At 55.0% G+C, this 12,898-nt stretch overlaps 4 protein-coding genes across 4 annotated transcripts; all 4 read right to left on the bottom strand.

The window, feature by feature from the left end:
- Nucleotides 1-182: 182 nt before the first annotated feature.
- BZA05DRAFT_393380 (uncharacterized protein) lies at nt 183-1,650 on the bottom strand. Its single transcript, XM_051483209.1, has 2 exons — nt 622-1,650; nt 183-565 (listed from the first exon to the last, which is right to left on the bottom strand). The coding sequence occupies exons 1-2, from the start codon at nt 1,329-1,331 to the stop codon at nt 409-411; spliced, it is 867 nt and encodes a 288-aa protein (XP_051340661.1). The 5' UTR covers nt 1,332-1,650; the 3' UTR covers nt 183-408.
- Nucleotides 1,651-1,670: 20 nt separating this feature from the next.
- On the bottom strand, nt 1,671-3,449 carry BZA05DRAFT_393378 (chromosome segregation protein Csm1/Pcs1-domain-containing protein). Its single transcript, XM_051483208.1, has 4 exons — nt 3,386-3,449; nt 2,860-3,309; nt 2,375-2,791; nt 1,671-2,315 (listed from the first exon to the last, which is right to left on the bottom strand). Exons 1-4 carry the CDS (start codon nt 3,423-3,425, stop codon nt 1,960-1,962), a joined length of 1,263 nt encoding a protein of 420 aa, XP_051340660.1. The 5' UTR covers nt 3,426-3,449; the 3' UTR covers nt 1,671-1,959.
- A 1,068-nt stretch (nt 3,450-4,517) lies between these two features.
- BZA05DRAFT_335353 (kinase-like domain-containing protein) lies at nt 4,518-6,541 on the bottom strand (the record flags this gene model as incomplete). The annotated part of the gene is made up of 4 exons (XM_051480762.1): nt 4,518-4,703; nt 4,756-5,114; nt 5,170-5,585; nt 5,640-6,541. 4 exons carry the CDS (start codon nt 6,539-6,541, stop codon nt 4,518-4,520), a joined length of 1,863 nt encoding a protein of 620 aa, XP_051340659.1.
- A 1,765-nt stretch (nt 6,542-8,306) lies between these two features.
- On the bottom strand, nt 8,307-12,467 carry BZA05DRAFT_351187 (putative chitin synthase). The gene is made up of 4 exons (XM_051481291.1): nt 12,057-12,467; nt 9,760-11,986; nt 8,906-9,707; nt 8,307-8,847 (listed from the first exon to the last, which is right to left on the bottom strand). The coding sequence occupies exons 1-4, from the start codon at nt 12,200-12,202 to the stop codon at nt 8,648-8,650; spliced, it is 3,375 nt and encodes a 1,124-aa protein (XP_051340658.1). The 5' UTR covers nt 12,203-12,467; the 3' UTR covers nt 8,307-8,647.
- Nucleotides 12,468-12,898: the final 431 nt, after the last annotated feature.

The raw sequence follows: 12,898 nt of genomic DNA, 5'->3' as shown, positions 1-12,898 counted from the left end.
TAGGGTGGTGGTGGGGGATGATTGGAGATACGGACGGGTTATTTAGCCAGACTTCAGATGAATGGCGTCATCTGGCGTTAGCATTCCCGAGAGTGAATGAGTGATGGGGGAAGGGAACATGATCGCCCATCCATGCATGCCTTGTCATGTCTCAACATCGCAGACAAAAAGAAGTTCCCAGTCATCCGTCATTCACTCTCACTACACCGACTAGAAGAGAAGAGAGGTCCATTCAAATAAAATAGCTAATCGCATCAAAGCATCTATCCACTCAGGTCACTCCTCATTCACACTCGAAGGGAGACATCACTGGACCAAACCAAAAAAAGGTAACCACTCTAAAGAAACACCATCTACCCACCCCCACATCTACACAATCACCATCTACACTCACTTGACTCCCGGCACTTACACCATCAAGTACAGTGGCCTCTTGACTCCCATCCCGCTGCCATCACCACGCACCGTCTTGGCCACATACGCATATCTCATCCGCGGACACCCCTCAGTAACGCTCCAGCTCTGGAGTCCATAATACTGCGCGATGGAATGCAACAACCACCTCCTACGAAACACATCAGTCTCTGTACTCGCACCCCAGGAACGGAACGGAAAACATACCCAAATCCGGCACCCCTGTCCTCCTCCGCACTCGCAAGCAAGACCTTCTCGACGACCTTAACCTTCTCCCTCTGCGCGTCAGCGCCGGGAGCGGCGTGCTGCACGCCACGACGCCCCCGGCCCACGAAGACGATCTCGTCCTCCTCCGAGTCCTCGTCCTCATTAACGAGGACAAACCCCTCCTCCTCCTCGACCGCCGCGTCCTCAGCCCTGAGAAACTCAATAACCTCCCTCTCCAGGCTCTCCAGCAGGACACGCGCACACGGCGCCTTCTTCAACCTCCTTCTAATTTCACGTGGCACAGCAGCCGCCTCAACCATCTTCCTTTCTTTCTCCCTCTCATTCTCCTCGGCACTGCGACCAGCCTCGATCCCCGCCCACAGGCACGCAAACTCGTAGTGCACCCGCTTGTGCGCGTGCGTCGCCCCCGGCGCCCAGTCCCCCGCGCTCGGCGCTACGAACGCCGGGTTGCCGACCAGCCGCGCGTTTTCCCAGCGCTGACGGCGCCGCGTGCCGGGGGGGCCGCGGGGGTCGCGCGCGGTGGTGGAGGGCTTCGGCGCGCGGACGGGGGGGATGGCGGCGCTGGGTATGGCGGCGGAGGGCGCGGCGGGAGTTGGAGGTAGAGCGAAGTTCGGCCGGAGAAGGGACAGCTCCGCGGCGGTGATCGGCGGGTGGATGGTGCTTGCGTGGGTGGGGGTGAGGATCGCCATTTTCCTTTGCTTGGTTGGGGTGGAGGTGGAGGTGGAGGTGGCGGTGGAGGTGTTGTTGTTGTTGCGGGGATCTGGGGCGGAGAGGAGGGAGTATGGAGTGGAATGGAGTGGGAACGGGATGGGATGGGAGGGAGGTAAGGAGGAAGGGGAGCTATGGGAGGTATGGGAGGTAGGGTTGGATAGGAGCTCTAGGTGTCTACTCTAGATATCGGATGTGACTCCGCTTCCGCTTCCCGACCGAGCTCTAGAGTGGAATCCAGATTGAGTTGGCTTGGGGTGGAATATGCTCTACTTTATCTACTCTAGGGGCGAGATGCAGGCTTTAGCCTATCTAGCGCTGCTGGGTATCACGGCTACAATAGCCATGTGAAAGCGGTCATGTGGGAGCGAGTAGGTCATCGTGACTCAACGAGACTCACTTCAATCCCACCTATCATACTACCAGTACATACGAAAAGCAGGAAACAAAATTGAAATACAAAATTCAATCAGGATATCTGTCGAACGGAGCCAAAACGAAGCCAAAACGGGAAAGAAGTATATCTTACAAAAACGCAACCATAGGAGTTGCGGAAGGAAAGATGGGGCAAAAAGGCTTCCAAAACCGCGCAACGAAAACGCATCCATTCTACTCGCCATCAGGGATAGTAGTATCTTCGATAGCGGTAGCCATGGTGTCGTCTCCCTCCTCCCCACTTCCCTCATCATCCTCTTCAGTCTCATCGTCGTCCTCAATAATCGGGGGCTTCATGAGGATGGTATGGATCTTTTGAAAGAACCTTGCCGCGTGATCCCTCGAAAAGCTGATCTCCTGGCGGAGGTAGTCTGGTAACAAAGAGATCACGAATTCGTCCCGCTGCTCGTTGAGAATGGGCATGAAGACGTAATCTTCGTCGTCTTTATCATCCGAATCTTCACCGGTGCCGGGGGGCTTGGATTTACGAGCGGTATTTGGAGCGCGGACATTGAGGCGGAAGTGGAGTGCTGCGTATCATATCAACTTCCTGTAATCTTCAATTGAGCTCGGAGTGGAGATGACTTACTTCCATTCGTCCCGGTCTGCAGGCACTCGAACACATGCGTCTCGGCGTCCTTCTTGATAGTCATAATCACCAAGTTCGTGAGGTCCTGATACAGTTCCTCCTTGACTTGGGACTTCCAGGCATGATCACCCGCGATGCCCGCCATCGCCATTGCCACCACGCCTCCGCGACCGGGCTTCATAGCACTCCCGGGCACCTGAGTCCTGCTCGACTCGGCAGCCGTCAGCTTCGCCTGCAACACCTGATTATCCTTCTGCGCTGTAGCCACGGTCTTGCTCAGCTCCGCGATCTTGACCGAAAGCTTCGCGTTCTCGGCATCCTTCGCCGCGAGCTTCTTCGTTAACGAGCGCGACTCCGCCGCCAGCGCCGTTTGCGCCGCCAGATCGGCTTGCAGCGCCGCAATGACCTTGCCCGCATCTACACGCAGCGCATTAGCCCAGCCCAGCCCCACCCCACAGCCTTCCATTTCTTTCCGGATGACATACCAGTTTGAATAGCCTCGCTGTTCCTCACGAACTCCTCCAGCCGCTCCTCAGCCTCGATCTTCCGCATCTCCTCCAGCCGCAACAGCTCCTTACGCCTATCCACCAGGGCACCCATCTTCCGCGCAGCGGGCACAGACTCAACACAAACATCGTGCATGTAGACATCCTGCGTCTCTGCGATCTCCACCTCGACCACCTCCTTCTTACCGCGCTTCGACTTCGCCACTGCCACCTCCTTCACCTCCTCTTCTTCCTCCTCAGCTTCAACAGCCGCAGCCGCGGGTGCAGCCTTCCTCCCCCTCCCCTTCGCCTTCGCAGCCACCACCTCAACAACGTCCACCGGCAGCGCAGCAGCTTTCCGCCCCTTCTTTGCCGGCGGCGCGGCCGCAGCAGGTGCACCCCGCTTCTTCCCGTTCGCGGATGCCTTGCCGTTCGTTTTCACCGCCGGCGCTGTCTCCATCATCAGTCCACACCTTCCCACCTCCCGACCGTGCAGAAAAAAACAAAAGAAAGAATGGAATGGTACCTTGCGCAGCCGTAAGCTCGTCCTCCTCCCCCTCCTCCATTTCCTCTTCCCCCTCCCCATGATCCTCCTCCCCATCCTCCTCGTCGTGCTCGTCGTGCTCATCCCCGCTCGCCCCCTCCTCCTCATCGGTAATACCCCCCTCCTCCTCGGTATCGTCGCCGATCATGGCGCTGATAGTGCTCGTCCTCTTTGCCGCTGTCTTTATCGCTTTCGGCTGCGCTTTCGCCTTCGAATTCGCCCTGGCTTTTGGCGCGGCCTTGGCCTTGGCCGTAGGTTTTGTCGCTGCAGCGGCGGCTCCGGTGGTGGGTCGGCGACGGGGCGGCATTGTTTCTGTAGTTTTGCTGTTGAATGAGAAATGGGCGGGCGTGGTGGTGGGGTTCCAAAATTACGTGTTGTGTTGTGTTGTTTTCGTTGATGTGATGCCACGAGAAGAAGAAGAAGGCGACGCGACAGGACGGGACACGCTAGCGATGCACGCGGTGGCGGTGCACGGGACGGGGAACTTGGAAGGGAAGGGAAGGGGAAGGGAACTTGGAAGTGTAAACATGCCAAGGCAAACTATCCACCCTATCCACACTGCACAGCTATGGCCAGCGGGTTATCCAGGACTACATATCCTATGCTGGAGCACAGGTATCACCGCTTCTTCGTATGTACTCTACATACAGCATCCAAAGAGTGAGGCTCAGAAAAAGTAAGTCTATATGTAATTCACTCCGCTCCCATCTGTGCAGTGTAGTACCGTATCTCCTCTTCCTCCATTCTCACAGGATACACAAAAATCCACATACCCCAGCGAACTACAAGCTGTCTGTCTTCTCAATGTTGAATGTGGGGGAGGGCAAATTAAGTCAGGGCAAAGGCAAGGCAAGGCAAAGATGACATCGAGAAAAAAAACACCGCCGAAAAAGATACGAGATCGAATGGAAATCAAGATACAAAAAAAATGGGAAAAAGCGCAAGGGCAGCACAGCACAGCACAGCACGTCAAAGAAGGCAGGCACACAGACAGACAAGAAACAAACAGCGGGCAATCCCCCTCTCCATCCCCCTCCGGGTTCCTCCACAAGTTCCTCAAAAACAAAATACGCCTTAACATGGGAACCCTCCTCCTCCTACACACGCTACACGCTCAGAGATGTCCTGGATCTCGGATACTGCCCGGTGCATCCGACGTCAACTGGCCCGGACGGTTATAACTCCACCCGGTGAACTGCTGCTGAACCGATTGACTCAGGAATTCGCCGTCGACGACGGAGTCTGCGGGCATCTCCTGCGTGAACTCTGGATCGAAGTTCTTGGTGTCCATAGCGTCGAGCTTGATGGAGGTTAGCGTCGATCGAGACACACGTGACGACGAGGTTACTTACCACATTGGGACGGAACGTGGGCTGGATCTTCTTCTGGAGTAGCCTCCTCCAATCGATACTTTCAAAGAACCTGTGCGATTTGATTTCCGCAGCACCGTTGGCGCCCAATCGCTTGGCGGGGTCGCGATCCAGCAGTCGGATCAGCAATGACCGTGCGTGTGGGTCTATGTCTGGTGGGAACTGGAGCGGATCCTGTAGGATCTTCTTGTACATCTCGTTCGTGTTCTCATCGTAGAATGGTGGCAGGCCCGTAAGCATCTCGTACAGAAGCACTCCGAGCGTCCACCAATCGACAGTCTTGGTGTATCCCTGTCCGAGGAGTAGCTCGGGTGCCAGATACTCCGGCGTACCGCAAAAGGCTGAGCTCGCAATCAGCCATGCACCGACGAACGAATGATAAGGGGAAGAACATACTATTGGTCCGATCGTCCTCCTTCATGTTCAGCTTGCACAGACCAAAGTCGCAGAGCGCAATGTGTCCAGTGTAATCCAGCAGAATGTTCTCCGGCTTCAGATCCCGATAGATGACATTGAAGCCGTGCAGACACTCGAGGGCACAGAGAAGCTCGGCCGTGTAGAATCTCGCTCGGTTGATGTCGAACTTTCCTTCTCTCTGGAGATGGTGGAAAAGCTCTCCTCCGTTAACGAACGCCAGGACAAGGTACAGCTTCTCGGGCGACTGGAACGAGAACTTGAGCGGCACGATGAAGGGGTTGTTAATCTGCGCGAGCACGGTACGTTCCGCGAGGGTATGGTTGACCTCTGAGCGAGAGATGATGTGCTGCTTGCGGATGGTCTTGAGGGCGTAGATGCGTTGGGTATCGCGTTTCCTAGATGGCCGTCAATGCACGGACTCTGCTGCTCGTCGAGACATCGCAACGTACTTGACCTGCATAACCTTTCCAAAACTGCCCTTACCTACAACCGTCATCAAGTCGAAATCGCTCATGCTAAGCGGCATGTCCTGATTACGCCTGTACTCGACACCGATCTTGACGCTTCCTGACGAGTTGGAAAACGGCACCCACTCGGTCCCACTAAGACCTCTGGCCGGCTGCTGCTTCTTTGCGCCCTGGACAGGCTCCTCGAAGCTAGGCAGTATCCTGCAGCTGCCCAAAAACACGTCCTCGTCACCAACGCCTCTGGGGCCGGGATTCCGCATGTAAATACCGACGCTCAACTCTGCCTCCCTGCTGACATCGAACTTGAACTGAGTGGTGCCGCCAGCAAACATGGGAGCATCGGGCACACCAGAGTTGGCATTGACAACTACCTGCGTCTTGTCGAACTCCATGACACAGTACGTTCTGAACAGCTTGGAGAGGTGTCGCGAGTGTCCCATGTTATTGTTTGACGTTCCCGGCCTAGATGTGTTGCCTCCCGTGCCGCCAGACGAAGGGGGTCGCTGCGACGAGCCCGCCTGTGCCGGCGGCAGTGTCAGGCCCTTCGCCTCATGGAGTGTGACAATTAGAAGACCGGGCTTGACAGTGGAAGTCAATGATGCATCCTCCGGATTACTGGAAGTAGCTGTTCCCTCTCCCTGCACAAGGGTTGAAGTCGATGACAGTGCTGCCTTATCCAATGAGTTTTGTGTGATGGTGGATGTCGAGGCCGAGCGCGATTTGTCCGAGGATGATGATGTGCCCAGGTGAGTTTCCTTGAGCTCTGCAAGCAATGTCTCTGTCAGCAAACCATTCCGCTTATTCTTGATCTCCCTCTTCTTTTCCTGTTCCTCCTTCTTCTCCTTCTTCTTCTGTTTCTTCTTGAGCTGCTTGTCCTTCTGCATTCCCCACGGGGATATGGGAGCTGAGGGGGAGCTCAGAGCTGATGAAGCTTTGGAACCGCCTGGAGAGGGAACACCACGTTTTAGAGACTTCGGCAGCTTCCAAGAAGACATTATTGCTTGATTTTTTATTGATAGGCTTCTAAGTTCGGGGTGCGAAGACAGCCGTGGAGAAGTGTGCGGGGGAGGCGGACGGAGGTCGTGGTCGAGTAGCAATAGGTAGAAGAGGACTCGGAGATGTATTGACTTTCCAGTCAGGGGGGAGTTTTTCTAGGAGTGAATCTGTTTCGAAGGGGAGAAGAAGGAGAGGAGAAGGAGAAGTAGAAGGGAAGAAACAAAGTCAGCAGCAGTACACGACTCCGGGTATGTAACGTATGGGCGGGCGGAAAGCGGGAGGACGAGGCGAGAGGGGGGTAAGTTGGATTTGGGGGTGGGTGCGATCGATGGTAATGGTAAGGGGACGGGGATCCGGCGGCGGCGAGGGGGGTGGTGGGAGGGAGGATGCGGAGCTAAGCAACTGCTGGCGTCCTTTTCTTGGGGGGCGAAGGGTGTTGCTGTTGCTGCTGCAATTGGCTGCTCTTCCTCTGCTCTGCTCTGATCTCCGGCTGTGGTGGACGGCGAACAGTGCACGCCTCTCGCTCGGCTGGGGAACTTCAGCACCCTGGACGAGAGAGTGCTGATCGAGTGAGAAGGCTTTGTTGTTGCTGTCGACAGAGCAAAAGGAAAGGGAGAAGGAGAGCGGGGAGCTTCACGCAGAGTTCCCCTCATTCTGCTTCCTCACACCTTACTAAGCCTCAACTCAAACTCAACTCACATCATCACACACCAGCATCCCGTCCGTTCGGTGGGAAATTAAGTTACAGTTGGGTACATCCTCCTCTAGTGTGGCAAACTCCACGTGAGACTCCATCTGACCGTGTATCGTACATAACACGTATGATCATACCCACTTACATACTGCAGAGTATGTACCTAATCAAGCAAGCAAAGATACGTACTCGTTCTCGCCAGAATCTCGCCAGAATCGTTCATACTCTACATCCTAAACACAGTCCGGCCACAGGTACCTAGAGCGAGGAGCTCATTCAAACACCGCCGAAACCCAGCCATGACACCGAGTTGAGTTCAGACATGTAACGGACCCTTCCCCTTCCCCCTCGCCGCAAGGCCGCACGGCCCTCCCCTAGCAATTCCCTCAACAATCTCCGAACAACTTCCCCTCGCTCCCCCCTCAACACACCAGGGTCGCCTCGCGCTTAACACCCGCCTATATACGTCGCGCTTCCCCCCCCCACTACAACCCGCTCCTATGTATCGCATCTTTATTCCTACATAGCCACGGGGAACGCGCGGGGCTCGGCTGCCTCGTGTATAGTACTCTCTCTCGGCGTGTTTATTCCGCCGAGCGTTCTTTCTAGGGGGTGGGGGGGCAGGTGGGCCGTAAAGCGGGTGCTATGTATCCCCGCCGTGAGGGTTTGTAGCAGGTACCCAGGTCGCGCGGGCGATTGCGAGGCTGAAGGTTATGTTATGCCTGTGAATGAGCGCGAAGGGAGGGAGGGAGTGCCGGTGCCGGGGTGGTGGAGTCGGACATTGCAGTAATTTGCCTTGCTCTCGAGAGTCGAGGCGGAGGGATAGGTCGCGGATGGTGTCATTATACATACTCACGTTGGCCGCTCGCTACTTACCCATTATTGAAGCACGGCAATGATTCGATTTGACAGTGGAAAGATCATGTCACTTCTAGGGAGGTGGAATTGGGAGATTTCGCATTTCGCATTTCAACAAGCAATCGTATTCCATCATCCATGGTATTTACATACATGATATGCTTTTGCCTCCACCCACCACTGCACCCACCACATACACACAAAATCATATCATAAGCAAACTCCCCTATCCCCCAACTCGCATCACTAGACCACCCAACCAACCAACCAAAGGGAACGGGGAAAAAGGGCCACGCCAGACCAAAGCAAAGGTATCGTAAAGTACAAGAAGCAACACCGAGAGAAAAAGAAAGCGTGCGGAAAGAAAAGAAAAGAAAAACAGCACAAACATTACATGTCATATCATAACCATCCGAAAAGAAAACGTTATCATCGTCATAACTTATGGTTTGCCAAGGATGCCGCCTGCTTTGCCGAGGCCAAGTCGTCGCCGCCAGGCGGGTTGCGTCCATCTTTCTTTGATGCGGTCGGGCTCAAGCTTGACTTTTCCTTCGACGAAGCCGTGGATACCCTGGATTACAAGGTATGCCGACGACCCGATCATGCGGTACAGTGCCAGGACGGCGATGGACCAGAGGGTAACTGTTCTGAATTAGCATCTGTATTTCAAGGTCACGTCGGCGACTAGAGGGCAACTTACACTTGAGATACCCGTTGTCACCAACATCGTTGATATTGTAAACTTCCGTAACAATCATCGCAAGGACGGCATTGGCCACCATCCACACGACGACGACATACGTTCTGACAGCGCGATAATAATCCTCCTTGATCTGCTCTTCGGTGATGGGCAGCTCCTCGACTTCAAGACGATCCCGGAGGTTCCTGAGTGCCTCGTCGTATCCGCTATCAATATCCAACTGCTCACTCGGCATCTCCAACTCGACAGCACCGTTCTTGGTTGCGACGGCGGCTCCTAGATCGACCGATTGCATGTTGTCACCCTTGGTTCCCCAGGACACGTCGTGGGTGTTGCAGAAGGCATAGACTTGGAGGGTACAGATGTAGGAGGGAAGCATCATGAAGTACTGCAGCGACGACGTGAACATGTGCCATGGGTCGAAGTACAGGAAACTCATGAGGAAGTAGACACCGATGGTGGAACCGGTGGAGACGATAAGGTTTGTAAAGAGGTTGTCTCCAATTTTTAGCTCGGTCGCTTCGCCATTGACACCCCCCGTGAAGGACTTGATGACGATGTAGCAACTGCAGAATGTGGTGTATGCCATGATGATGCCGTACAGTATCATGGAGGATGCGAACATTCGCTTTGCACCCTGCGGACGGTTACCCATACACAGGATGAATTGCGTGCAGATCAGAAGGATGCAGAGGAAACGCAGGGCGATGAAGATGCGTCCTCCCCATCCATTGCCGAATGGATCCATCCTATCATCCGATAGAGATCCAGCGATGAAGTAGAACATAAGGTAGAAATTGGCCTGTTCCATGACGGTTAAAATCCAATCACTACACCAAGCCGGGGTCACTTACCAGAGAGAAGAACGTAAACAACAAGCTGACAAACTGGTAAACGAACTCCAGATGCAACAAGACCTTACGGACGACGGTATGATCCGTGTACCACACCTGCTTGAAGTGTACGAGCGAGTAAATGGCAGCGAAAAATGCACCGTTCAGCCATCGTCGACGCTGAGAGACAAATTCCGGCACGGCATCTGGCACGTCGGTCTCTCCTGTTGCACTTCTCACATATTTGAGCACCCACCGCTCACTCTTCTTGGCCACCAGCTCCCAGCACAGAATTCGATCCTCGGCCAGATACATGTTCGCGGTAAAGACATCCGCGTCCTTACCGTGTAACGTCTCTCCTTTGAAGTATTGCGCCAGTGGTCCACAACCGTTCTCGTCGTTCTGAAGTGCGTGATATCGGTACGCCGAAAGAGCTCCTGGAAGCACGGTAATGTATCCAAATACCGACTCGAGAGGCTTATCCAGGATGTTGGACATCTTGTACTCGAAGTTTTGTGATGCGACAAGGGGGTTGAAGAGACCCATCCAACCTCTTCCTTTCATAGCTTTGATCTCACCACAGGCTCCTCCAACCTCGGAATCTCTGTCGAAAGCTTTCCACAGATGGTACAGACTGTCGCCTCCAGGCTTGGTGCCGACATCGAGGAGAATGCACACATTCGGCGAAAGCGATGCTCCGAAAGCGTTAAAGAACCATCGGTGGGAGTTCAACTTCTTTGCGTTCTGCTCCTTCAGGCAGAAGATCATCTGTACCGGGACGATTCCTTTCTCGGCGCCCTTGAACTTCAGATCCGAATCCAGCGAGACCTGCGTGGTGTACTCATACACGTGTGCCTTGACGGGACGACCATTGACCAAATTCTTTGCGATACCGGCCTGGTAGACACCCATTGCGGCCAGGGCATCGAGGACTCGCGGGTGCACCTTTTTTCGCCCGTCGGCAACAATGCAGACGACGATCTTGTGCCATCCCTCCTTTCCCCAGACTCTGGACTTGTTACGAGAGCAGAAGTGAGCAATGTTCCTCATCACACCGTGCATGGTCCTGGTGAAGCATTGCTCGTCCTCGTTGTACATGGTGATGCAGATGAATAGCTCCGTCTCTCGCCGTGTCGGGTCCATGTTTTGACGCAACATGTATCCGCGTTTGACGAAATCATCGGGATCGCAGGTAACGGCGGTGTACCGCATGTGCGTGAATTCCATCTCATCCCGGCGAGGGAGGAAGGAATACAAAATCGTCGGAATCTTACAATCAAGGATAAGCTCACCGTTGATAAGCTTGACTTGCTTCTTGGTCATGAGCGCTTCGCGATTGAGACCTCGTCTAGCCTGGGGCGCCTGCGGGGCGGGTCCGAAATGCTCTCCCTTGGTGCGAGTAAGGCGGCCGGCTTTTGCCTTCTCAGGATCAACCTCCTCATCTTCGACATCGGTATTTTTTGCAGTCATCTCTGAGTTCAATGACTTTCCAGACACTGAGTTCCCGGCGAACGAATTGGTAGACATCGTGTTCGTCCGTTCAGTCATATCTAGCGAATGCCCCCTATCCCGACCGCGACGGGGAGTATACCGGGAATCGTCGTCGTCCGTATAACCATAGTCCTGATTTATCGGCACAAGCGTCTCATCGGTAGTACTCCTTCCCCGGTTCCGGAACGGTGTCGACGGAAGCGGCCTTCGTGAGGATGTAGCGCTTCGACTCCTAGGGCCGGTACTAGTGCTCGAGGCAGTCCCAGGCCGGGGCCGTCCATTGAGATCCGCAGGCTCAAACGACATGGATGGCGGTGGCCGACTCCATTCATCCGGCTCCCTTGTGCTCTGGCGCGAAGGCGGCCACGGTCGCTCAGGTTCCAAATTGCTGCCCAGCATCGACGTTGTCGCATAGGCGTCCAAGTTGCTACGCGAAATGGTCGACGAGGGGTACTGCATTCCCGGATCTACACTGCTGCGACCGTGCGATGAAGGCGCATACCCATGGCTCTCCGCGCGCGAGCTCGATGGAGAGTAAGGATACTGAGCCGAACCCCCATAACCGCGCGATGGAGTGGGAGAGATGGTCGGAGCGTAATCGCGTCTCGGGGCCGGAGAGTTGTAGCCCGGAACAGCGGGGGATTGGCGATATGCGAGGTCGGAATGCGAGCTCATCTGCTCGAAGCGCGCTGAGAGGTCCGAGACGGACGGCACATGGCTCGGTGTCGGCTGATAAGAGCGGTTCGGAGCATCTGGTCTAGTTTCATGCAAAAAGCGCGTCAGTACCCGGCGCCCAAAGACGAGGGAGGTGCAATATAGTAACGAACGTTCTGTACAGCGGCTCTTCGTCGTCGAGCAATCGCAGGTGTTGGTTGGGGCCTTGTGTGTACATTGGCGCGCCGCGAGGGTCGCGCATGTCGTCGTCATCTTCATCGTAGCCTGGAGGGGCAGCGTAACCTGGAGGGCGCTCCATGGTGATGGAGTTGTTCGTCGACTATCCACAGAGTGGTGGGAGTAAACAGTAAACAACAGAGAAGGATTGGGTAAGTGTACGGTATCGCGGCACAGATGGCAGAGATGGTTTAGTGGGGGGGGATGATAGATGTCTGAGAGCGAGGGACAGGAGCAATTGGCGGTTTTTCCTGCGAGGGTGGAGGGCCTGGGGGAGGAGGGCAGCCAGCCACCGGCGGCTGCAGTAGTGCGCGCTGGGGCTGTCTTAGACGAGTGACGAAACGAGGTTGTTTTTGTTGACGAAAGGCGTTGTTGCCACAGCAACACACGTTAGCGAATGGCGGAGCGCTTCGGTAAGCATCAACGGCCGTGGTCCCGCAAATGCAACTCTAAAGATAGCAACCTGCCTGCCATCACATCAACACACCTTTCTCGGTACCTGCAGATATCGCTCTAGGACAATACATAGAGCTATCCCACGCATGTCCGCACGGCTCTTTCGGTGCTTTTTTCCCGGGTACTTTACTTCCAAAAGCTCGTCTTCGTGTTCGATAACATGTGTTACTATGTAGTTATGCCTAGATAATGCAGGCCCTCCGACGCGGTAGGGTTTCACTCCGCCTCTTCGGATACGGATGCGGAGGCTGCCGAAGATCAGCTCGCGAGGATTGTTGCCATAGGAACTGTTTCTTTTGCCACTGGGCGGAGGAATGCCAAG

This window comes from Tricharina praecox (genome assembly GCF_024521635.1).
Source record: "Tricharina praecox strain CBS 144465 chromosome Unknown BZA05scaffold_8, whole genome shotgun sequence".
NCBI classification, from domain to species: Eukaryota; Fungi; Ascomycota; class Pezizomycetes; order Pezizales; family Pyronemataceae; genus Tricharina; species Tricharina praecox.
The sequence above is the reverse complement of the archived record's forward strand: the minus strand, read 5'-3'. Positions and strand labels throughout refer to the sequence as shown.

Excerpts from the sequence above, each read along its gene's own strand:
- BZA05DRAFT_393380 (XM_051483209.1), bottom strand. The coding sequence starts at position 1,331 with ATGGCGATCCTCACCCCCACCCACGCAAGCACCATCCACCCGCCGATC. Across the intron at positions 566-621 it reads GACAGGGGTGCCGGATTTGG|GAGGTGGTTGTTGCATTCCA; the intron begins GTATGTTTTCCG and ends TGTGTTTCGTAG.
- BZA05DRAFT_393378 (XM_051483208.1), bottom strand. The coding sequence starts at position 3,425 with ATGGAGGAGGGGGAGGAGGACGAGCTTACGGCTGCGCAAG. Across the intron at positions 2,792-2,859 it reads CAGCGAGGCTATTCAAACTG|ATGCGGGCAAGGTCATTGCG; the intron begins GTATGTCATCCG and ends CGCTGCGTGTAG. Across the intron at positions 2,316-2,374 it reads GCAGACCGGGACGAATGGAA|CACTCCACTTCCGCCTCAAT; the intron begins GTAAGTCATCTC and ends TATGATACGCAG.
- BZA05DRAFT_351187 (XM_051481291.1), bottom strand. The coding sequence starts at position 12,202 with ATGGAGCGCCCTCCAGGTTACGCTGCCCCTCCAGGCTACGATGAAGAT. Across the intron at positions 9,708-9,759 it reads TGTTTACGTTCTTCTCTCTG|GCCAATTTCTACCTTATGTT; the intron begins GTAAGTGACCCC and ends GTCATGGAACAG. Across the intron at positions 8,848-8,905 it reads TGACAACGGGTATCTCAAGT|TTACCCTCTGGTCCATCGCC; the intron begins GTAAGTTGCCCT and ends AATTCAGAACAG.